Here is a 24926-nt window from a genome sequence, read left to right as displayed (position 1 = left end):
CACAGTTTAATACTCAGTATGAAGTCTTTCAAAGCAAGGATAAAGAGTATTAATGTATTATCCATTACAAAGAGTAGTGTTTATTCTGTGCTGAATACTTGTTCATGATGACCACACTTTAAAAACACTGAGCAGCTTTTCAAGTTGTTGTGTCCACCATACATTTCACATCTTGCTCTAACAGAGAAAATGTCTGTCTTGCTTTTGTGCCAACAAAATATATATTCCACTCTAAGTATGCCTGTGTTTCTTGGCAGCATAATCTACAAGTCAATGATTGCGCTGATCAAGAAGTCGACCTTGCTGTAGAGTAACCTGAATTAAGTAAGAAACGCACCGATCACGGTCAGGGTGGACAGGCGAACAAACAAGCATGCTCATTCACACGCACCCTCGGGCTAGGTATGCTGACTGTCTATCATTCTAATAGGGGAACCTCCTTCCTCTCTGTGTGTGATCTTTGCGCCTGCTACTCGCAGCAGCACCTTTGCAAAATATTCCTCCATATTTCTCAAATTCTTGAACTGATACTGTTGCCTTTCCTCGGCTTAGCTGCAAGGAGACTGCCAGTTAGGAAGCTAAAAATTTACCTTCAGCATGATTTCTATTGGATAAAAACAGAGCTTACCTGTTTGGCATTTTTCAACTGAAATTCATACAAATGGGACAAATTTCTTGAGGTAAAGTTTCATTCATGGACTGACATTGACGTGCACATCTTCTGATTTCACTTGACTAGGTTTCGGCAAACTGACTTGCCAACATTCAAACAGCAAGAGATAAGGATACAATGTACTTGGGCTTCAGCTACTGGAATGCAGGGGGATTAATGTTTCCACATGACAGTAGAACTTGCTTGGACTGGCAGCCGGGGGGCGCTCACCTCGATGAAGAAGAGGCTGGCGGCGGACGTCGGGTGGTGGTACATGTAGACCGTGACGAGGACGGCGGCGGCCATGATGAGCATGATCATCAGGATGCCCACGATGAGGCCGGTGTGCAGGCTGCCCTCCTTTTTCTCCGCAGCGCTGTCGGCTGGCGAGGCTGCGAAGTAACAAGCAAAACCCGTTTCACTCTTTCTCTTTCTCTCTCTCTCTTGCGCAGCCAAGTGTCTAGCACGGACATGTCCAGAACGCGGGTTCCCACAAAACATTGGGAATGACACATTCCTCAAACAGGGGAAAAAAGGTCTGAAACTCACACAGCAAAGAGGGGATTCTCTGGGGATGAAGATTTTGTTCAGTTGCTGTTTACTTTCTCTTGCATGGCCAAGGGCTGCACAAAAATGTTCTTGCCTTTAACCACAGTGTGCACGCACATGGTCACCACAGATCATTTCTTACTGTCTGTACGTTTCAGCAACATTGTTAAATATACATGGTACCATTTGTACCAACTTTAAATTTGTGAATAAATAGACTGTAAAACACACCTACAATCATAGCCTTTGGTGTAGAGATGGTGTCTGTGGTCAAGGATGCAATTCATGAAATTCATGAAATTCATAAAATGAGCAGGTCGTGACAGACACAAGACCCTCTCAGAAGAATCCAAGCCCTTCCTTTAATGTGTCCATCAGCTGCACTCCCACTTCCAAACACCTGGGGTCACTCATGCCACATTCACTCCACTCCCTGCAGAACCTGTTGAGGGGCCCCGTCCTTTCATAATAGGTAAAGCAAATGTAAATCAACCAAACCATTAGGTTATGGTATGTACATTATTTACAGTGTGACGATGAAGTTATATAATCATGTTCTGTGATCTGCTCATCAACTGGGTGCATTCAGGGTCAAATGCAAATGCTGGTTTGTAAACGTGTCATTTCATGATGCAACGACATACATCCCATACATCTCTTGGTGAAAGTGCAGAGCGAACTGGAAGTGATGTTTGGGTGCAGAGTGAGGCAGACATTAAGCATGCACGAGCATCGCCCGCCCGGGCTGACGCGCGTTCTGTAAAAGCAAGATTAGCATCGCACCGCACCTGCTTAGTTATTCATAAGAAGTCTGCTACGGCTGACTGCTGTGAGAAATAATCCCTGGCTCAAGGTTAGCACATCTCGTTTAGCGTGAGAGAAAAAGCTCATATATAGTGGATTAAGGAAATATCTGCACTTCTATAATAATTGTGGTGCTGTTCGATAAGGGTTAAGACATGTCGGTAGCCTCTCCCGACGGCGGCCTGACGCTGCCCCACTGGTGGATGACAAATCCCCCACTGTATTTGGGAGAGAGGATGACCGGCCCTGCTGGAGAGATAGAGCGTGGGGGACCAGGCGTCCTGCAGAACCTCATCCAGCGCCTCTGGTGCTCAACAGAGCCAGGATGATCGTAGGGCAATTTAATCCGAATTTCCTGCTCCGTGATGGCAAGTGAAGTGTAGAACACTATGTCCGGTAGGTGATGTCACTCCTTGCCATTGTTCTATTAATGTTGCAACAGTGTTCCAGAGCTTGACCTCGGGGGCACCGTCACAGAGATACAAGCTCAACAACTCAGCAAGACCCATCCTGCTTTGCTGGTGATAAGGGTGTGTGTTTACTGGTGTCTACAAGGGTTTGGACACGTCTTGCGTACAACTAAGCACCGGCATTTCATTACTGGCATTTTTCAGTTCAAATCAAATACACAACTAAAGATAAACTCTGGGAGATCTTATCAAAGTGAATACACACACACCTAATTAGGATTAAAGTATGCACATTTTCCAGGCAATTCCCATCACTGGAGAATAAGACTGCCATAGATATCCCGTTGGAAAGAAAAGCAAATCTATTGACGAAATGAGACTGGAGGAAGCTAATGAAGTGATTACAAAACAAACGGCTATGGGGTTTTATCTTGTGAGAATTGATTGCACATTCATTCCTAATCAATTTATTGTATTGCAGCTTTATTTTGCTTCTGCTTTAATTAGCAGCTAGCCACCCACATGCCAGCGGAGTGCTGGCTCTGTGCCCTATTGATTTCCATCACACAAAGAAAGGAACATTTGGAGCTGTAATCAAACCGGCGCGGTATGTCTGCGTGCGATTGCGGGAGGCCACAGCGGGTCTAATTCACATTGCTACCGGCGTGTTTACCACTGCAGTGCACACAATCAGATGCATAAGCAAGAAAAAAAGATGGGAAAAACAATAATACCTTCTCTGGATAAATGTGGCTTTTCCCACTGTGTTTTGACTCCCCATGGTAGTAGTGTCGCTAATGTATTTACAGCTTGTATTGCTCATATTTACTGCATTCAGTGAACAGCAAAATTTTGCATGAATATATGATTTGTGTGGTCCTGAACATCTTATTTGTGCCCATGATCTTTAACAAAATGTACAATACACTAGCTAATATTTGAATGCAATGGTATTTTCCAAACCTCAGTTTTTCTTACCTCAGGTTTTCCTACTTGATGAGTTCTTTTTGCCTTCCCTACGTAATGAATTTGTGTAAATGGCAAAGTTTTAAGCCAAAGCCAGAGAGCAAATCTGGAGTAGCTTTTTGCAGCACCAGAGCCAAAGTTGCTTTCACTGCAGGGAAAGATTTAAGGTGACCTTGAAAGTGAGGCCACTGAGGACAGGGCTCTCATTGTGCCTGTGGACAGTGCGGCGAATGCGCTGCCTTTTTAGAGGTTGCGGCCTTGTCTGGAAAATGCGGACCAATTTGTGTTTGTAAAAACTTTCAGCAGAATCACAACTGCCTAAGTAAAGTGGAGGCAAACTGTTGAAACTGCACACAGTGCATATGAAGGCCAGGGAAACTTCCACAGTGTTGCAATGTGTTAAAAAAATACAAATCAATTTTATGGAGCATGGACAAATGAGCTGGATATGGATAAGGCCTATTATTCTTGTTTCCTTTCAGCAGAGGTCACATAAAATGGAACTATGTTGAGGCTGAGTGGTTGCGCAAGGAGCCGCTCCTGTCAAACATCTTTAAAGAGGAACTAAAGGACTTATTACAGAATGAAACTAATTGCAAAGTCCCCGCAGGCACTGCCAGGTTAAAAAAACAACACTGAGGCACAGCCTCTGTTGTTTGGCTCAATAACATCTTGTATTAGATTTGATACTGATGTAGACAGCTCTGCTGACCCTGCTGCTGCTGTGCAGACAATACACCACGAGCCCTCTCCCAGCTTCTAATAAAAGCACACAACATATCACAAATTCTCTGAGGCATTTGCAGCAATGTTGGTTTGATTGCTTTCAAAGACTCAGACTACAATTGGAATATCACCGCTTCTATGCCTGAGGTGGTCCAAGTCCCCTCTTGGGAAACTTTAACCTCTGAATGTCCATCCTCCCACAACACATGTCCAGCTTCAGCAAACTTCAACACATTTACAATAACCAGCATCCACATGCCAGTAAATTTCAAATGTCAATCCATAAGTCAACATCTAATGAATCACACCAACCCATTCCATGTTCCTTTAGGACAGTGAAAGCTGGCTGTGACTATCTGGTGCCAGAACCTGGGCCACTAAGCTAAAACCATTCAGTATTGATGAAGAATTCAACTGATGAAAGGTCATTACTGAACACATTATGAACCCTTTGCACACAAGTGTGTCCATCACTCCATATTCCTATACACGAGATACACATTGATAGCTAATGGCACTGCTAAGCAAACAATGGCATCCATTTATAAAGTAACAAGACAAAACAAGACTGGTACAGAACTTTGAACATAAACACATTTCAATGTTATACCAGTCTAAAAAGAGCTCCTCACTGTAGTCATAATTGCTTCTATATGTAGTCTCTGTGACATGTTTCTTTAGAAAAGGATGTGATGCTGAATGCCAATCCATTTCTGACAAGGCTTCTAATGACTGTTTCTGACTGGTGTTTGATCCTCATCTGTTTGTATGCAGTTTGTTTGTACTCTATTTTAACAGAAAAGAAAAACAAGAAACTTTCATGTTAATCAGCGTCCTGGAATACATCACATTCCCTGTGACAATAACAGTGCCTCAGCTAACTGTTTCCATCCATTACAGGTGGTTCAACAGGCTTATCAGATTGATTAGCTTGATTGTTTTTGTTTTCTAAGTTTGCCTCTGAAGTGTTTTTTTGAAGGGCACATCCCTGCGAATGTTTAAGATTCAAGAAGAGCCTCGGCGCTCTATTATTCAGTCCTGCTCTTGACGCTCGGCACCAAGCGCTGGCAGCTGGAATGCATTTTCCACGGCGTGGGTTCGCTTAGACCGAAAGGCGAAGGAGAGGGAGAGTGAGACGCACACAAATGAAATATCGGCCGTGGGTTTACGCTTAAAAGATTGCGTTAAGGCATTAAGAAGTCCACATCATGTAATTTCTCCTGTTTACACACGGCTGCCTGGTAAGGTCCCCTTGAAAATCGCCTGATGTCATGGTAACACACGCTTCCCGTGGGCTGGGACCAAATGGGTTTCTCGTGTTAGCAGCTAAAATGACTGAAATGACAAGCGAGTCAGCCCATTGATTTCAATCCGAAAGTACTCTTTTACATTATGACAAGCTCCTTTGAGGAGGAGGGTGGACCTCTGTCATGTTTTAGCATGACATATATGCATCTCAGAATAAAACAATGTCAACCAAAACTAAGCCCAATGCCAGACAGAGCTCATAAATATTCTTGGATGACAGGAACAGCCACGGATGAAACTGGAGCGATACACCTTAGCGGCTCTTCAGAGACTAATTTGTACAACTCTCAAGCAGTGAAAAGAGATCACACTGAGGGCTGGCTGCAAATCCGAGGCGTTAGCAGGGGTGGCTGTATGTCTGATGCAGAGGAAACCGCTACATAACCAAATCGACAGGCGAGTGGGTAAACAAACAGCTGAGGGCTGCAGTTCACCAACAACAGGCCATGTCATCTTCTCTTCCGTTTTCCATCTGCAAACCTGAGCTGTGGCGAAGGACTCTCCTTTGCAATTTGAACAGGAAAGCAAAGGAGAAGAAGAGACAGATTTCCTGTCCTGCGGCCAGCTGCAAACATGTCTGTAACCAGCTATGAGGTCACCGAGGTCCGGACCTTGGTAATTATTTTAGAGCTAAAAATAAAATTTGAAGCTAAATACAACTGGATACAACTCTGGTTGAGAACGAGTGCATGCTTAATTCAGTTTAGAATTGTTAGCCTATTAAGTGTCCGCTGTGTGTGAGAGTTGTGAGAGAGGGCGCCAGCGCAACCTATTGCATATCAGCACTTCCACTGACAGCAGCAATTGGAAATTACCCACGTTGGCAGCAGCAGGTGGCTTGCGTGTGAACTGGCAGCATACCATTCGGTAAGACAAAGCAATGATCGTTATGCCATGATCTGTAAGAAAGGTTCAAAACAGTAACTTGGTACAGCGTCTGGAGTAAAGGCAATTGTATGAAACGTTAAATATGCGTACTCTGGCCATGATGAAAGCTAGGCTATTTCTTTCATATTAGTAGGCTAGCTAACGTTTCACGTTGATTAAAAAACAGCTTATGTAGGCAACGGTATCAGTAATAGTAGGCCTACAAAACATTTCACAGCCAAATTTGGAAATGAATATAAGTGTATAATGACATTAGCTTGTAATGGTGTTACTCTAAAGCATTTTATTTTATTTTTATAGCTAGCTAAGGTTACAAATAACCTTAACTTAATTATCATGCTTCAAACCGTAGACCTATGTATATTGATGCTCTAGATAATGTTCTTACGATTTATTATTCATTCAGCAATGCATATTGCAGTACAGTCCAGGTCAGATGGTGCACCTTACAATTAAAACACAAATAAAATTTGTTTCTTGTAAATAGCAACAGGTCTCTTTCTATGCATGTAATGTTTATATGTGTAATTTTGACAAAAACTAACCCCCCTCGCCCCGGACAACACCATTTTTCAAACCCTGGTAACGGCCATGACTGCAAATGCAGTTTCTGATCTTATTTTTATTTTAAAAGGGAGGAGGGCACTGCTGGCAATAAAGGGATTAACCGGTCAGGAGACAGTTAGGTAGATGGGATGGAGCGATGCAAGAAGATGTGTCATTTCCCAGGCAAGCAACAGCATCCAGGAAACACAGAGCAACAGGCTCTCCCCTGTGCGGCTTGTAGTGATTCAGACGCAGCATGAGCTAGCAGACCAAAGCTGTACACCACGAAAGGAGGAACTGCACAGAAACCTGGAGCCATTTTCATGATTCATACCAACCCAGAGACACATACAGAGATGCTAAAACTCAATTACAGTGCCAGCGCGAAACATAAGGGATGGCAATAAAACACATTAGCACTTTCTGTTATAATGGACCAAGTGACCACAGCGGACATCACCAGTATTATTGCTTTTACTCCAACATTACAGACTGTCGCCTTTTCACCTCACTTCATATTTAATTATAGATATCTACATTGATTTCAGTTTCTGTCCTTTCTGCTGTTACCTTGAGAGAGATGTCAATCTTGTAATGTCGAAAGAATCATGCCTTTAAGTGGATGTCTTTTATGAAATGGCGTGTCATTTTGCTGAGGCTAATTGCTTTGTCACTTTGTCATTTCATGTTCAAGGGGCCAAGGGTAATGGGGATACTGATGGGAACGATACAAAAAAAATGGACAGCACTGTTAATCAGCATAATGTCAAGAGCAGGCAGGAACCACAGAAGATTATGAAGGTGACCAAGATCCAAAAGACCATCTTAGGATGGTTTGTTTCTCAAGAGACGCCAAATCAATGAATCAGTGATACACACTTACAATTAAAGCTATTATGGTGTCTTCGGGCAGGAGTGAGTTACAGCTTACACCCTCCATCACTGATATACTAATGGACTTCTTGTTGCATTGAGTATCTGAATGCATCACCACAACATGAATGATTTAAGAAAGTCTCTGGACTGAAGCAAAACGATCGGACTGTCATCTTATCTTCTAATTGAAGCATACAACCGCCACCACAAAACAGAACTAAAAGGCACTGTAGTTAAATGTACACCCCTCCTCCTTTCGGCGGCCTGCGTTTATGGGGGCCATCATTTTCATCAACCTGCTGTTCTCAGCGTGATTCCAATTCTCTCCTCTCTCCCGCAGTGAGGGGCGTGACGGGATTGACAGAAGACTCGGCGCCATCAGCCAGCGGACCTTCTTAATGAGGAGCTGACCCTGTCCTTTCTGTTTCCAACATAGGCAATTAGCAAAAAGAAAACCCATGATGCCATTCTTGTCTGAAGCCTTTTTTTTTACAGTAACTGTTTCAGATACAGGCTCTCTCGCCGTAACCCGGGAGCCTCGGATCCACTGCTCACATTTCCATTCCTCCACCTTGCTCTGACCACTCTGGTAAGAGCACAAAAGCAGACGGAGTCAATACTAATGATTAATCTCGGGGACACAAACCAATTTAATGCATAACTGGAGATCCGTCCATGCCAATTTAACTGGAAAGTGTCGTTCGCAGCCAGTATTATTGAATGCAACTTACAGGGGCAGCTAATATAGATTCAAGCGGACAGTCTCCATATTTATTTCCCCTAAATGGAATTGTTTAGCTCTGATTTGTGCCGCGCGGCAGAAATAACGGGGAGACGCCTGTCACCCACGGACGCCTGTCATCCGCAGATTGTGAAATAAAGTGACACAATGCAGAGGCCATCGTGTTAAGAGACTGGAGAGAAGGAAGGCCGACTGAGAGTGCATTCAGAGACTGCACAGCCCCCATGCTGCCTATGATTTGCTTGTGCTTCTCAGAACACAATATTCCCATGCCTGGGTGGGCAGCTCTGGATTCACTGGCACTCTTGGCCCACTGAAAAAAAGCATTCTGTGAAAATTGACTGGCTACTCAATATTTTCTGCACTGAGCGCTCTCAGTCCTGGCTCAAGCCCTCAGACTTCGAGGGATAAGAGAGACACATGAAGTTTGGATACCCAACAAATGATAAGAAGCCTGGCTTTGCATCGTTTCCCAAACAGGAAATGAAAATTTTTGAGCAGTTCTAACTGGCACAGACGCAGTGTCATAGCAGCTTAAACATTTCAAACAGCAAAAATACGCAAGAGGAGGCTGAACATAATTTTTTTGCTGCAAAAAACAGAGTCCTTATTAAAAAAAACTAATTTTCCATCCCGTAATGTCAGCCTCTCCTCCCAGCTGTGCTGTGGCTACAGTTCTGTCCCTGCCTCCTTTTAACAGAGGCGTAGCACACCTGCTTTCCAGCCCTCAAGGGATCCAAGCCCCTGTGACATCCCTCCATTTCACGGCAGCCTCAGCGACTGTGTAACACTACGCTGACAGGGAAACAAGCATACAGCCTGCACATGTTCCCTGACACGATGATTGATCTGTCCAATACAAACACTGTACAGTTAGCGATTTCAATCAGGTCTAAATAAAGTGCCTCTGCCGCATAGACATGCCAGTCCTGCCTCCCACAGAAATCAAACCGCCATCTGTGCTGTGGTGCATGCGGTTTGTTTGCAATAAATGCAAACATACCCGCCCCCCCTCCTCCCTCCACCCCACAATAAGGAGGGGAGATATACAAAAATCAAGAATGCTGAAAAAGAACTTCAATGGACTGGTGGTATGTTGGGTACATGAGGACTCCAACTCACCTCCATTGTCCTTCAGGTGCAGGGCAATCTTGGTGTCGTCTGTAAGAGAACATAGCAGGAAAAAACCATGAGGAGCATCAGGACGGATCTCAGGATTCAACACATTTAAGCATTCTTCCTAGGACTGGCCTGTGCTTGGTAATACAGTATATAATCTCTACACATACTTCCATGCATGAATGACAACAAATCATTTCAAGAGTCAGAGATAGGAATTCAGAGTAAATTTTCATGAACCATGATGTTTATTAAATACTCAGGGATGCATTACTTAAAATGGCTCATTGAAAACAAGGCACCCATCCGTCACCTAATTTAACCATAGGACAGAAGTTTAAATGCATTAAACCATGAATTACTCAGCTGTTAATTGCTCTAAACAAAATGCTAAAATAAATTACTGGATTCCCAGCAGTAGGGCAAGTGCAGCAAAAGTAACAGTGAAGCTGGTCAATCATCCATATATTCACAATATTCATAGATTTTATTTTTTTTCATTATTGTTTTTTTTTTATTTAAAGTATATTCAGATAATGCTAACAGAGCAGACACAGGGCTGGACAGAACAGACGATCATTAAAGGGGTTGTTTCAGAAAAAAATAATTTCAAAACTCCTGTTCTCTGCTCCAAACTGCACCACTAGGTCACATAAAAAACTAGCACAACAATAAAAAAGCTACACAATGGATGAAAATAAAATCACAAAGCTGATTCTCACAACCTATGAGAAAATGGCTTCAAAAGCACAATCATGCACCGGGAAGGGCTCTCTCTATCTGCTCCTGTCTGGAGGAATATGCATCATGCCAGGACTCCGGCTCCATGTGCAAGGCGCATTAACTTGCGCAAGCAAAGAAATTCACAGATTTAATCTGTTTATACTGCAGAGGCAGAGCAGTGCAAGGTGGAACGATGTATTGATAATCTTTCTGGTGCAAACTTGGCTTCTTGGTAAGAAACAAACAAAATAGAACGCATTCTAGAAAACATTAAGAGCCGTGGTGGTGTCTGCATTGTGTCACCAATGTGACTCGACCGAGTCACCCCGTCTGTATCTTTTGCCCTGTGCACTGACTCAGGGCCTGAGCCTGGGCTTGTTCTTTCTTTATTTTACTTTTTGAGCGATCGCTCTGCCTGTGTACACAACAGATGAGCCCATCGAGGACAGGAGAGGAGGCAATGACAAGGCAGCGGGACATAAAGCAACACAAGTTTGAATCAGTCACAGATGGAGAAAGGCATGGGGAAATTTACATTTTTATTTGGTCATGGCTTTGAAACGCAGCTCTCTCTCTGTTCCGCCGTGCCCCCCTACAACACACTGCATGGCTGAATTGCTACAGCTCATGGCCATCTGACCTGAACATATTTCGCACAAGGGTGTGCTAGCGTGTGTGTTTGTGTGTGTGTGTGTGTGTGTGTGTGTGTGTGTGAGTGAGAACGTGTATGTTTGTGGACAAGTCTGTGTGTGTGCATGACTGTGGTGTGTGTGTGTGTGTGTGTTTGTGTGTGTGTACTGGGGGGTACAGATGCTGACATTAATCTGTGTCACTGTCTCAGAGGTTTCATCACTGTAACACGAGAGGTGGCACTGAGGGAATGTGGCAGGACCCCTGGCCCAGTTCCTCCACTTGTGCACGTGCTCCTGCTGTTTTTTTCCGTATCAGTCTCAGCTTCACAGCACTGCCTGGCCTTCTGTTTATGGAACTGCTTTTTCTTTGGACAAGACCACCTTCAAGTTCCCCTTCAGTCTATCTTTACACTGGAGGCATTTTTTTAGTCTGAAAAAGCGGTTGCCATTTTTTCAATGTTGCACTCAGCAAGATAGCTGAGGCACATGACAAGTTCACAAGATTTCTGACATTGATGGAGTTACAGATGGTTAGGACTGAGCCCGGGAGAGAAAAACACAAACAAACAAGCAAACATTAAATATTACACATTAAATATTAACAGTCTTAAGCTCAAAAAATTCTAACATTCTGACCGTTACAAAACCAGAATGACTGATGTGGAAACCACAGCCGGTCAGCATGCACAGCACAAGGCCAGTTCTTTTGCATCTGTAAAGGCAATCACAGCTGCCTTGGGCCACATCCAAAAAAGACCTGAAACCAGCAATGCAATCGAATGCAAATCACAGCATGGTATGAAAAAAAAAAAATATTTTGTTTGTAGATAGTTAGTGACAGATAGGGAGCAGTGGCATGCTGTCTGTTAACAGTGCCTGGGCAGCCAGGTGAGATGATAATAAATTTCCATAATCCTCTAGCCTGGTGCCACCTCATCTGAACTGCTGAGAGGCACAGCGGTCAGAGGAAGCGCACCATTGTCAAGGACGTTAAAGAAGCTTCCTAGAACCCACAGCTCCAGGACGGGAGAAGCGCTTGAACGCAGAGCGGAGGAGCCCAAAGGCTGGTTGGAATGAGTCAACATCGGCCGGTACCGCTGACAAACACGAATAGACTTCGAGCTAAAGCCTGTGATTATGCAAATGGATGGGAAGTTTGGTGTGGATAAAGAGCTGAGAACTCTTTATTTTTAAGAGAGTGACGGATGCAACTGGACATGGAGTTAAAGACTTTTGCCCTGCAAAGCCGTGTAAACAGCATCCTGAAAGGGGATGCAACAACAGCCAATCGCCGGACCCCAGAACAGCTGTCAGAACTCATTTTCTCTTGGGCTTGATGAGAGTAGCCAGTTACTCTGGTTGTAACCTCAGCATTATTAAAAACATCCTCAATTTTCCTTGTTCACGCAACAGTAATGTGGTCTAATAACATGTCATCAGTGTACATATAGTAATTGATTTTGCTGAGTGATTCCTTCAGCTTTTTTTTTTTTTTAATTCTGCGTTTTGTCATGAGAATAGGCACATTTGATGACTGGAGATCCATTAGCACATTGTGTTGTGGTCTGTGTTCCTCCCAGCCATTATGGACCATTTGTCAATAGTTGATTGTTGTTCCAGTTACGACAGTGATGGAAAACGCTCCCCATTAAGTGTGCTCTCTTTTAGCTATTCATAAACAGCAGAAACGAGGCCATGTTATCTTCTGGTAAGGCTTAGGTAACTGCCTAACAATGAAGAGTTTTTTTCTTACAATTAGAGGTATACATGGTCAGAATGGATGCATTTTCTCTCCCAAACACACAGAACAGCAAATGAACTTCGTTGTAGCTTGTCCCGCGAAAATATCAGCTAACTTACCAAGTATCTCGTTTGCCATAAATTTATTTCCAAATGTATTATTTCAAAATGTAAACTAGCTTCAGGGATGTCTAAATCTGATACAAGCTTTTGGTTTTATTTCTACAAAGATTACCTTTAGAAATAGCGTATGCCACAGCAGAAAACAACAACAAAAATCAAAAGAACATAGTGTTATAGCTTAAAGACATGGGCCAGTCAATGTGTATTACTCCATTAGAGGTCTGCACAAAGTGACTATATACACTGTGTGGGTAGTCTTTGGGGCTGAGTGGTGCAGCATAGATACAGATGCCCTGATGGGAACCGTTGTACCATTGGGAGAGGTAAGTGATTTGCCCCCACCGTATAAACTGTAAAAAAGTACGAATTGTAAGCTATGCACTGTGTCACTCTGGGTAAACGTGTTGGCAGAGCATTAGGAAAGGAAATGACTCCACATCACTAAAAAGCAATTAAATAAGAGGCATTATGATTGTTGGGGGTTTACAAAGGGCCAGACAACACACACAGGCCTGTGTGTTCACTAGGAGTCAGAGCTCTCTGCCATGTAAGCAGACCTTCAAAGTGCAACCTTCAAAGCCATGAAACAAGGTCACTTATCTGTCGCTTGTAAACTTTGCCTGCTGGGCACAGGTAGCTCAACAGATTCTATTCTACATGCCAGTCTATAAAATCTGGTTTCAATCAGCAGATTGCGTGCCTGTTATTGAACAATGTTGGGGCTAACGAGAAGTCATATTTTACTTGCCAAGACAAGAGCCGGCTCTCCTGACTTTTTAATCAAAGATTCATTTCTCAGGAGTGTGAACTGTTGTGCACATGACAGATTATTATAAAATGTCATCTTTCAAATGTCTACGCGCATCGAGTCGGACTGAAAAAATGGACAAATATTATATCATGGAGGTTTTACACAGGCTAAATTAGCATAGACTGAACACATTCATAATGGCAATTGATTACTTCTTGACGGCCATGGATATTTTATAGTTGATCTGTCAGAAAGATGAACCTCATAACCTTAACATTATAACCTCATAACATACATAGTTGACAATGCTTTACTATTACGAGATGGAGGCAGGCAAGCATAGAAATGCAAGCCAATAATAATTATGCTACAATTTATTGCTTCACTCCCTCCTTCGATTCCAGCACTTCATCAATGAAAAAACTTTTCATTCAACATATTCAACTGACTCTCATAATTTCTCAGCTACACTTTTTAATGCCCCAAGGGAAGAGACTCAAAAACTTGATAGCACAGATGCTCCTCGTCTGTACTCTCTGTAAATCTCTGCTTATTCTTCATTCCAGATAGATTCCTTGTGCCCATTTGTCTTCCCTGCATGCTCCTGCTTGTGTTGTTTCACTTTCATTTCCTGCAAATTAAACTATTAGTTCTCTCAATGCACATTTCTTGGGTACATCTCTAAGTTTCGTTCTAGAATAAAGCCCTTACAGATAATTTTTTCATTTATTAATAATGTTAAAATAATACTGGGAAAAGAATTAATAAAAATCTTGACTGGGATAAAAAAAGCAAAGCATAACTTATGATGGCAATTTGTACTCCTGGGTGTCCTGCTGTTGGCTACCTGACTCGAGAAGGGTCAAGGCACACCTTGGGCAGGCCCTGGGTTGGGATAAGGACATCTCAGCCATAGGCCCAGGGGGACACATTCAATGGTCCCTCTAACTCAGACCTACCTTCTGTTGGAATGCTGGTGGGCAGGTGGGACGTGGAGGTGGCCAGGCTTTCGGCAGTGGTCGTTCTGCTCCTAACTGTTGTCCTGGGGGTCGGCGGTGTTGTGTAAGAGTAGACCTGGGTGGTGTTGACTACCAGGTCACAGGTTTTGTCCTTTGTCTGAAAAGACACACACAAAGACTTGATCTTACTTTCATTGTGGGAGCGGAATGCGTTTAGTGTACAGTATGATGAAGGTATGAATAAAACCTTTGACCCATCCTCTAATTACAGAAGAACAACATGCAAGACGGAAATATTTTTTATTAACAGCAGTAGACATAAACAAACCTTATTTCTGATTCTTAATTAGTTACAGAGTCAATATATAGCTTTTGCTCTAAATGAGGCTATTGAAAAATAACCTCACACTCGGCCAAACCTATGCTCATTTAATGTTCTGTTCAACCTTTGGTGGCCACAATTTATTTCCAAGCCACTACTTCAGAAAACAAACACGTTTAAACACATTCCATGACAACAGCAACTAATGAGGTTGCACTTATATTGCTGCTGTAGCTGTATTTGCTGCAAATAACAATCTCTCTAATAATGAGCCTAGAGTACCTTGTTGATTAAATATGACATGGTATGATTTAAACAAATTCTTTTTGACATTCGATTTTAATATATTGTTTAAAATATCTACTGGGCAGTACATTTTTCCACATAGTTTGAGAAGTGAGAGTATCTAAGTAGATTGCTCCACCAGGTGTGGACTTCAATGTCAACATCAATGATTCTTTTCACAGAGGCACAGGGACAGTCACTGAAACTGTGAGCGCACTGTTGCTCAGAGCATTTCCTATGATGCACCTACTGACCATGCGGAACTTGAGTTGTGTTTCGGCACAAGGTGTAAATGTACAGCCACTTGTGTGCATTTACACAAATGCGAAAACACCTTTGTTCAGCTAAGCTTTGTTTGTTATGATGAAAAAAGGTGTACAAAAAACAGCGAGCAAGCTTGGCATTGCACCATAATGGCATTTACAGCCTGGCCATCTGGAAATGGCCTTATTTCTGTTTTGTTCAGCTCAGATCAATGCTGAAGGCTGTTGACGTGCATTCCAGCAGAGGGCCTGAGTGCAATGGAAGACTCTCCTGAGATCACGAGAGTACTGGATCTCCAGTCTCTTGCTATGTGTGCACTGAGCTTAAGCATTGCAGTCTGGCTAGAGACAAGGCCATTCATCATCAGCGGCAGCCACACAAACCCCAACTGGGCCTCTGCACTCAAAAACTTTGCTCCTCTCTGCCTGTGGAACCAGCTCTTCAGATGTGGGGCATCACACCAGCCCAGCAACGATGCAGCGCATAACCTCTCTCATCCTTAACACAGAGATGCAAGCATTGAAAAATACTTCTCCATTGAAAATGTTTGCTACTACTGGATAAAAGCGTCTCCCAAATGAATAAGCGTACATATAAATGCCATTGCAATACTTGCCTGGTTCTGTGGGCCCCTTTTTTTCAGGGGATGGTATATTGTTGACCCTTTTGGACAAGACCCCAATTCAGCTCTTAGGCCTGTCCCATAAATATTTTTTCACATATCACTGTCACTGCTACAATGGCTGCTATAACCTCCTGTACTGTATGTCTTATCTTAATATAAGATGTAATCACTTCTATAACCTCCAATAATCTTACCATTTATTATCTTAATATAAGATGTAATGACTGCAGTAACCTCCAGCACTGTTTCTGTGTCTTATCTTACTATAAGATGTAATGAAATGCATATCTCCACCTCATCAGGACAGCTGTTATCCACCCAGTCCTGGCGATGGCGGTCAAAGCCACTCGAGCACCTGAAACACCAAAGAAAAAAGAAAAAAAAAAAAAAGCAAAAACAAATATGAAACAACAAAAGTAGAGAGAATATGTGCAATCTCTTACAGGACAGACAAAGGGAGATCAGACCAAGAGCTGGTTGCATTATAGATATGCCTGACCTTGTCTCTGCACCATAACCAAGAATAAGTTTGAATTTTTAATGCCACTTGCTTCTGAGAATATGAAGAAAGGTTAAGAGAAAAATGAGAAGGTTTGTGAGCCTGGCACCCCTCTGCTGTTCTCAAGAGCTACGAACCAACTCTGAGACTTGATATGGAGGAGACACCCTTTCGGCAGACCGCACCTAACTCAAAGATGGCCACTGCTGCCTGGGAATGAATATGCATTTCAGGGGGCCAAGATACCAAGCTGTTAAGATATGCAGTCTTGCAACAGTAAATATTCATTACATGGACTTCAACTCATGAAAATCTGCTTGGACTGCCAAGGATGACGTTTGTTCGGTCAAGCTCCCCTGGGGACATACTGTAGCTGTGTGATGCAACTCTGCTCTGTGACTTTAATAAATTCAGAAAACTTCCTTTGATTGAGGGCAACTTTCCCCATTTCACAGCTCATAATCACTCTCTGTGTAAGTGCTGACCCCTCGGCAAAGCCTCAGATGTCCTGAGCTCTCTCTTTGGACCCTGCAGGAGCCCGTTTGTTGGTTATAATTATAACTTCTCTAATTATATCAGAAAATATGAAGAATCGGTTTCCATAAAACCTAGTTGAGTTCAATATTGATCTCAGTGTGACATTCCTGACACAACCAAAAATATTCATGCATAGGTCTCATCAGTCTGCTTTCAAAAGGACTGTCACTGAGAAAGTGCTGGAATTTCTTGTCGAGTAATGTGCATTGATGAGAAGCTATATTATGGTGAAGTCATTCTGTCAGTTTGAGATGCCATGGGATGCTTAGGACCCCAGTTGAAATCTCATCTGATGGCCTTGACAATCCAAGTTTAGCAAATTCTGTTTCACTGCAGTCTCCCTTTTCCGAAAGCGAATGAACTGGAGGAACGTCGATGCTCATTATCCACAACGCCGCTGTGGTTTCCTCTTAGTATATGGGACTCGATCAGACCAATTTCCAAAAACAGACGGCAAAAATGTGCAGAGACAAATGCCTTGCATTGCTAATCTACTCCTCAGCCAGCCCGCTCCTATTTCAAATTCTTCTGCCTTCCAAAATGATTTATTGGGGTCAGTGAAAGTGATGCCGGACCTCGACGGTTGAGATACAGGTGGTAAACAAATTCCAGGCGCTGTATGAAATCTCAACCAGTGTCAGGCCACAGAGCTCTGATGCACCACTCTATACTGAGATGCCTGTGAGTGTCAATTGGGTAATTAATGATTCCTGTGTATTGGCAGAGTCGTGAGGCTGTGTAATAGTGAGAGGGAAAAAAAGCGAAGCATAGTCAATTATTAGCTTCTCAGGTCCCTCTCTGGTATTCTAATGTTCCCAGCACTGATTCACATTCAGCTGCTCAGTCTGAACCATCCAATTGTGTTTACCCCTGTCCTATCAGCACTTGCTCTAGGTCCTTTCTGTGGCAACACTCCTGATATATTCCACTGACAAGGCAGCCCCACCAAATCCCCGCAAGATTTTCCACTATATTTCCCCCAATACCTGCCATATGTGGCTTTCTCAGGTGCTGAAAACAAATGAACTGTCTCACCTGATTTCAGTATGAATAGATTCACATGGGACAGACAGCTCCTCTTTTCTTATGATATGCCAGAGTGCTTGATATGCACTGCAGTGTAAAACACACACAGCCTAAAACTGGCTTCTGCATTGCTCTAGATTTAAGAGAAAAAAACCCCTTCCCTAGGCTAGTATGCATCCTACCACACAGCTGGGGAGACTCAATATGAAATTCATCCTTCTGATCCATATGGATTTTCTTTATTCTGTCCCCTTTGAAGTTTGGATAGGGGGGGCTAAAGTCTGTATATCCATGTGTTTTGTCAAGATTTCATTTTCATTTTGGGTCCAAACTGTGCAGGACTACAAAGCCGCATTAAGCAAGAGACCACAGAGCGAATAGGTAAAACATCTGACTGTGTGAAGTGAATTTCATTTTGATTGGCTGTACAAACTAGGTAACCTCAGCCCCTCAGTGAATGCAGGATGTTCAGGACCTCCATGCACAGCACCAATGCCGCCTTCCTGATTTATCCCGCTCAGTCACTAACAGGCTGTAACCAGCCTCAGAGGCTTCTATCCATGGCTGCATCCTTCTCTTGCATGTTATCAGACAGAAGAACGCATGCTGGGGAAATAAAAGGTAACACATACTGTGAAGGAGGCCCTTCACATGTCCCCAAAAAGATGGATGAAATAGTAATTGTAGTTCAAACTGTTAATTGTGTATTTATAGTCTTAAGCACCCTTGTTTTCCATTCCATACTTGAGGTCATTCAGTCAACTACACAGCAAATCAGTCAGTTGTCACCGTCTGTAATTGTGGGTGTGTCTAACTGTATCAGGCCAGCTTTTGGTGGTAACGAACCCTACCTACCTAATCAAAGGCTAATCAAATACAAGTGCGTGACTTGAGTGAGGAGTCACACTTTTTCAGCCGTTGGATTAGCTGTACCAGTGTTCGAGGCTGGTACTGTTTTGTTGTGACTTTTAGTTATCAGAAGTTATTAGATTTTTTTGGTGTGGCCTCTCCTTTTGTGTGTTTTATGTATGGAGCTTTGGCCAGCTCCATAGCACATGAATTACGGGGGACAATAATGCTTCTGACACAGATATGTAGGCGATTTCTATGCATAGACAGGAATATCAAGATTGCAACGATATCATATGAGGGTGTAAGGAATGCTGGCAAGAGACACATTGTCAAAGGGGTCACCAGTCTGCTTCCTGTTGCTGCCATTTCCTTAAGCAATGAGCTCCCACAGAGCTCCTGATGCAGAGCGGCTCAGCTCAACTGCAGCATTAACAAGGTCCCAACAGTGCTGACTGCAAACTAATGTTAAATAAGTTCAAATGTGCCTTAGATGATATCAGTCCACTAAAGCCAGCTGTGCTACAGTTAATATAAACAGTCTCATTCTGTACTCACACGCAACAAAAGAAAAGTAAAAAGACCTCTCCTTCCCTAAATACAATGGTCCATAGTGAAAAATGAGGAGACACTGATAGAACTGTTTGTCAAGGTGTGTTAGCCTACCTTAAGGTCAGATAATATGAAAACTGACATCTGCAGCACTCTTTTTAGTTTGATGGTATGACCTGGATTCAAGTAAACATTTATCCATAATTTTGACTCACCATTAAACACAAGTTCTACTTTCACAGCACAATGAGTCCAGCACTCACCATAACCGATGAAAAGAATTGTACTTGAACTGAAAAAAATGCCTGCATTTATCTGTCAAAATTAAGAACAAATATTGACTGAATCTAGGCTTATGTGTAGGTGAATAAAACAGGAGCATGTGTAGCTGATGTTTTATAGTCCTCACCATACAAGCCTGGATGGCTGTGTGACTGGACTTGGGCAGACTGGGTAGATTTAAACACCAACACTACAGATAGCCCCAGAGTGCTGCAAGACCACCGGAGAGGCTTTCTCTTCCAAAAAGAAAACAAACCCACACATTTTACTTGGATTTCGCCCCATGTGAGCCCTAAACAAGACCCAGCCTTGCTTACATCCTTTCAAGGGGCTGCAGTGTTTGTACAATCTTCATAAAGCATCACAAATCAAGAATCTGTGCATTTCCCTATTCCTTCTATGGTTTACGCTATCCAACATGAACATTTTCATGACAATAAAGCATTGTTTCCCTTGTAGACATTCTTCATAGGCTTGCTTTTTAATCAAAACTGTAATTAGTTCTTTGCATATTAATTTAATGTGTTTTATTTGTACTTGATGTCTTGAAATATTTATTTTGTTGCAGTCAGTGCATTCTGAATTGGCCTAGATAAGGTTACTGGCTAAATGAACAAGCAGAATAAAAAAAAAAAAAAAAACAGCAGAACTGGAGCACCGTGCATTTCTCCCCCACCCACCACTCACACCCCTTTGCTGCTCATTGTCTGCAGTGATTAGCTGTTGGAGATTCCATCTTTGATCTCTGATCTGACTGCACTAATTTCTCTGTGATGCACAACAGCTGTGTGCTTGTAATAAACAACCCCACAGAAAATTTGCCTCAAATAAGAGCACAAGCAGTCGTCGGCCAGACTCGGTCCTCGGGGGGGAGGGGGGGGGGGGGGGGCGGCTCTGGGTCACTTTACAAACCTCATTTTTAATTGTTCTATTCAGACAACACAGCTTGCGTGCATCCTGTGAAGAAACTGGATGGTTTACACAATATGCGCTTGGAAGAGCAGGGATTCGAGTCTTCACCTTCCTGAAGCTGAAAAAGAACTGCTAATTAGGAGCATTCATGGAAATTTGGTTGTGTCTCATTAACTCCAGATTAAATGGCACTAATGTAATGCATTTTAATGGATTGTTTAGACCACATAAATTTCTATTTTCAAGTGAAGCTGTAATAAGGTACTATAGGTGCAATAAACATTTACCGCTGCTCAACTGGACAGATAAATTGTGTATTTGTAAAATGAAGTTATGAATGTGGCCATTCCTGACACAATAATGGCAATGCACACAGAGTCCTAGAATAACTTCTACTTCTACATTCTTCACATCTGCAACAAATTGCTTCCAACTCACGTTACCACTGACAGAATACACAATCAGCTGAAAACAATATTAAGGTGATTTAAAAATTCATGACCAAACCACTCAAAACACTGAAGGACATAAAAAACAGAAGAAGCCCAAGCTATATACAGTATACATAGTAACTACTATAACTACAGAGCAAGGCAACAGTAAGACACAGCACTCTTGAACTCAAGCCAAAAATCTCTGTGGACTTGACAGCTGATGGCTTGAAAGGTAAGACAGGCAGATGAGAACGCAACTCATATATGCTTAGTCTTATGATTTATTTATTCCAGCAATGTAAACCCAAAAAATTATGGGCCTCTCCCGAAGCTGAACATGAATGCTTTGGACCAGAGACAAGGAAATTCTCTCATCTGTGAAGCAAGTTTCTGTAACACTCAAAGGAGAGGGAGAGAGAGAGAGAGAGAGAGAGAGAGACAGAGAGAAAAAGAGAACTGCTCCTGTGTGCTGGATCACTGGTTGCTTAAATACATGAGTAGGAACTCCTTCCTCTCTTTCATCTGCTCTTTTGTTTGTTTTGCACAGGACCGAAAATAAACGTCCGGCACCAGCTCTGCTTTTGGGATGGGCAACGGGAGCCGCTGGGAATCCTGTGCGGATCAACGGGCAGGCCACACTTCGAGCAAAGCCAGGTGTTAAAACAGCCCAGCACTGGTCAGACCCCAGATCCAGTGCAGTAACACTAGTGGCAAAACAAAAGCACTCAGGCGTCTTTCGCTGGAAAAGACTGACGGCAGCACAAATTTCTATCCGTGGGAACAGCAGTGTGGAAGGGGACCTGAAGGTGAAGCTGCACCGAACCCTCCTTCAAGGTGGTCTGATTATGTGCAGCTCAAAGACACATGCCGCCTGACTGACCGTTCGCTTCCTCCCTTGGCGGGGCTTTGAACAGATATGGCACTCTCCCTGGGAACGCCTGCAGTTTAGGCCTTTGTTAATAAATGCCAGGTGGAATTTTGTACAGGTTTATCAGGATGAGTGTAGAGGAGGGACCCTTACCTCTGCAGCCTGTGGCACCAGCTGCAGTTGAAGCCAATCTGAGATGCAATGCAGGGGCCACAGCTAGTAAACTGGAGGCACGCTGGGAAGGAAAAAAAGGTGGGAAAAGAGTTTGACACTCAGCATAGAGAAACAGAAAGAAGTGTTGACACTCAAGCTTACAAGGCGTGTACCTCAAATCTCACCACCCAATGGACAAATGCTAAATGGTAAATATTAAGGTATCACAACTAATCATGAAAAAAGTGTCACTTTGATGAGGCTTATACCATGCCAATAGGTAAACATCAACATTGCAGGAATTGATCAGCTTCATTGTACTGAATAATTTCTGTAAATCCCATTAATTAAGGGTCGCCCTTGTTGCTGTGCAACACTCTTAAAGCTGCTAGCTTACTGGGAAGGGGAATCATTTCCACTGCTGTGGAGTTGGTGATTCTGGTTTTCAGAAGCTCCACGCGATGGTACTCGTAGATCGTTCTCCTCCGAACATCTGGTAGTGGAAAAAGGGGGGATGGGGGGGGGAGAATAACACATCATGAATTTCGCTCTGAATACTGAAAGTAGGACAAATGGTCCCAGAAGGAAAGCGGGGGACCGGTGGATCCAGGACAGAAGGGGGGCACTTATTTTTACTCCTTTAAATCCAATAGAAGTCTTGGCACAGCCAGCAAGAGCTGGGCCGGCAAGTTTCTCTCTTAACACTGGACAGTATTTTCTTACCATCAATTAGTCACTGTTGAGAGGCCTGACTTAAATAGCAGACATTACGTGCAGTAATATGGAGAATTTGATTTCCTTTATGGTTAATCAGAGACGGAATGCTGTAATGCCCAAAGTTTTACAGTCCATGCCCCCCCAAAGTCACATATAAAAAGAAATATGGCCACATTTTTCAATTCTCCTTCAAATTGCCTGGTGATATTGCAGTCACAGCATCTAACCTCTCCAGTATAAAGATGGTAAAATGAACTCCTTTAAATCTAATTTAGAGGGCTGTTCTACTTCTTGTTCTAACCTCTGGAGTTCAACAAATTTACAAGATCGTTTTGCAAATTGCTTTGAAATACCTGATATAGAGTACCCCAAGAGCTTTCCCACATTCCATGTGACTGTTTTTACACTCTTGTTTCTACAGTGACTTTTTATACAGATGTGGTATACTGAATATAGTTATTAAAAGTATTATAACATAATTATTTAAAATATATTTATTTTTTCATGTCCATATGTCACTTCTTACATTAACTATATTTATATGTAATCAATTTTTATTGTATTTTGTCAAAAGCCCAACTGCTCATTCTCATTGTTGTCTCATTGTCTCACTGACTAGAACTGTTACACCTGAAAAATGGAAATAACATAAGAATGTCATCTAATGTGCATACCACACGTTTTGAAACAGAGTAGATGGAGCTGCTGTATTCCTCAATAATGTCTTTAACATTTTTGTCTAGCTGTGGCTAAAGTGACTGTAAAAGGTTGTGTGTACAGCCCGTCGTGTCACAGTGTAACCTCAGATATCTGTACTTGTCTGTATGAGGGTTTCCGCTATCCAGCAATTACTGGTTTTTGCCTGGTAAAATTTATAAAAAACCGATAAATTAAAAACTCGCCAGTCAAAATGCCCGGTAATAATGCTCATACAAAACGTAGCTATAACGATTGCTTATTTATGAGTTCAGCGAGCTGTACCCTGACTGGGCTACACTGGCTAAAATTGCCTGTGTTCTGCCTGTGTCAAGCGTGCCAGCAGAGAGGGGCTTCCCTCTGCAGAATCGAATTAAGACGGGGCTGCAAAGTTGTCTGGAGTGACACGGCTTATGCGCATAGCAAGCTGCAAAGATACATTGGACACGTTTGATTTCAAGTCGGCAGCAGATGTTTCGTAATAGCCTACATTTTACCAGCTAATGCTGAGGTTTTGCTCAATCGTTACTGTTTATTAAGTAGTCAAACTGATTTGAGGTCGTTGTCATTCTTTTGTCAACCTAGGTGTATATTATATTTGCGTTTGTAACATTGACTGTTATTGAAACGTGACCGGTAAGGTTCAAATTTGTCCTGTAAAATAAATTCTTTCTGGACACCAGACCGGCAAGAAAAAATTCTAGCGGAAACCCTGGTCTGTACGTCCTTACGAAGCATCTTAATGCTTTATGTTAAAGGATGCTACAGTAACTGTGTGCTCAGGGGTGTAATGAACACTCAGGCACAGTGCACTGCACAGCTTGATGTGGAGGGTATTTTAATTTAGTTCAGATGAGCCACAGCTCCTGCTACGGCTGCTCGGCTCGAAGCAAAACAGAAGAAATTGGAAAGGAGGCGCTTTGAACAGGCCAAACTGCAGGAGATTAAATACACACAGCCCTCGCCCACATATACAAATGAACCACTTAAATACGTTCTCAGTATCAGTATCTATCCTTGATGTACTCCTGCAAAAATAATCAAGTAACCATAAAATAAAGCCCCGCTAAATATCTTGCTACTTATTACTGTATATATTAATATACCGATAAGCAATGAAAAAAAGATACTTAAAATTTGCTTTGGTTCCGATTCTAATTTGGTTCTAAAGCAGCTCACTCTTGGGAAAAATGCATGCCATAGATGGCATTTAGGAACAAGGATGCACCGTGTGCTTCAAAAGTATAACAGAGAGGCCCATTTCTCGTAATTACGATGGATTTATGAGACCGTCGTGTGGCGGCACATATGAGGCATGAAGCAGGAGCGGGCCGTCGTTAGCAGCTGTCAGGACTCCTAACGGAGAGATATGCCTCTTCCCGCTCTCCCCT

At 42.7% G+C, this 24926-nt stretch overlaps 1 protein-coding gene across 1 annotated transcript in view; it reads right to left on the bottom strand.

Annotated features, from left to right (window-relative positions):
• The window catches only part of LOC118773090 (plexin domain-containing protein 2-like), a 110015-nt gene that overhangs the window by 2077 nt on the left and 83012 nt on the right, over positions 1-24926 (bottom strand). The window contains exons 8-13 of the mRNA XM_036521844.1: positions 22520-22615; positions 22123-22204; positions 16305-16365; positions 14515-14671; positions 9590-9628; positions 884-1044 (exon numbers count right to left, since the gene is read on the bottom strand). Coding sequence (XP_036377737.1) covers positions 884-1044; positions 9590-9628; positions 14515-14671; positions 16305-16365; positions 22123-22204; positions 22520-22615 — 596 coding nt within the window. The remainder of the gene's footprint in view (positions 1-883; positions 1045-9589; positions 9629-14514; positions 14672-16304; positions 16366-22122; positions 22205-22519; positions 22616-24926) is intronic.

Source organism: Megalops cyprinoides, chromosome 2 (genome assembly GCF_013368585.1).
Source record: "Megalops cyprinoides isolate fMegCyp1 chromosome 2, fMegCyp1.pri, whole genome shotgun sequence".
In the NCBI taxonomy this organism is placed as follows: domain Eukaryota; kingdom Metazoa; phylum Chordata; class Actinopteri; order Elopiformes; family Megalopidae; genus Megalops; species Megalops cyprinoides.
Note: the sequence above shows the minus strand (reverse complement) of the source record. Positions and strands in the feature narration are given on the sequence as shown.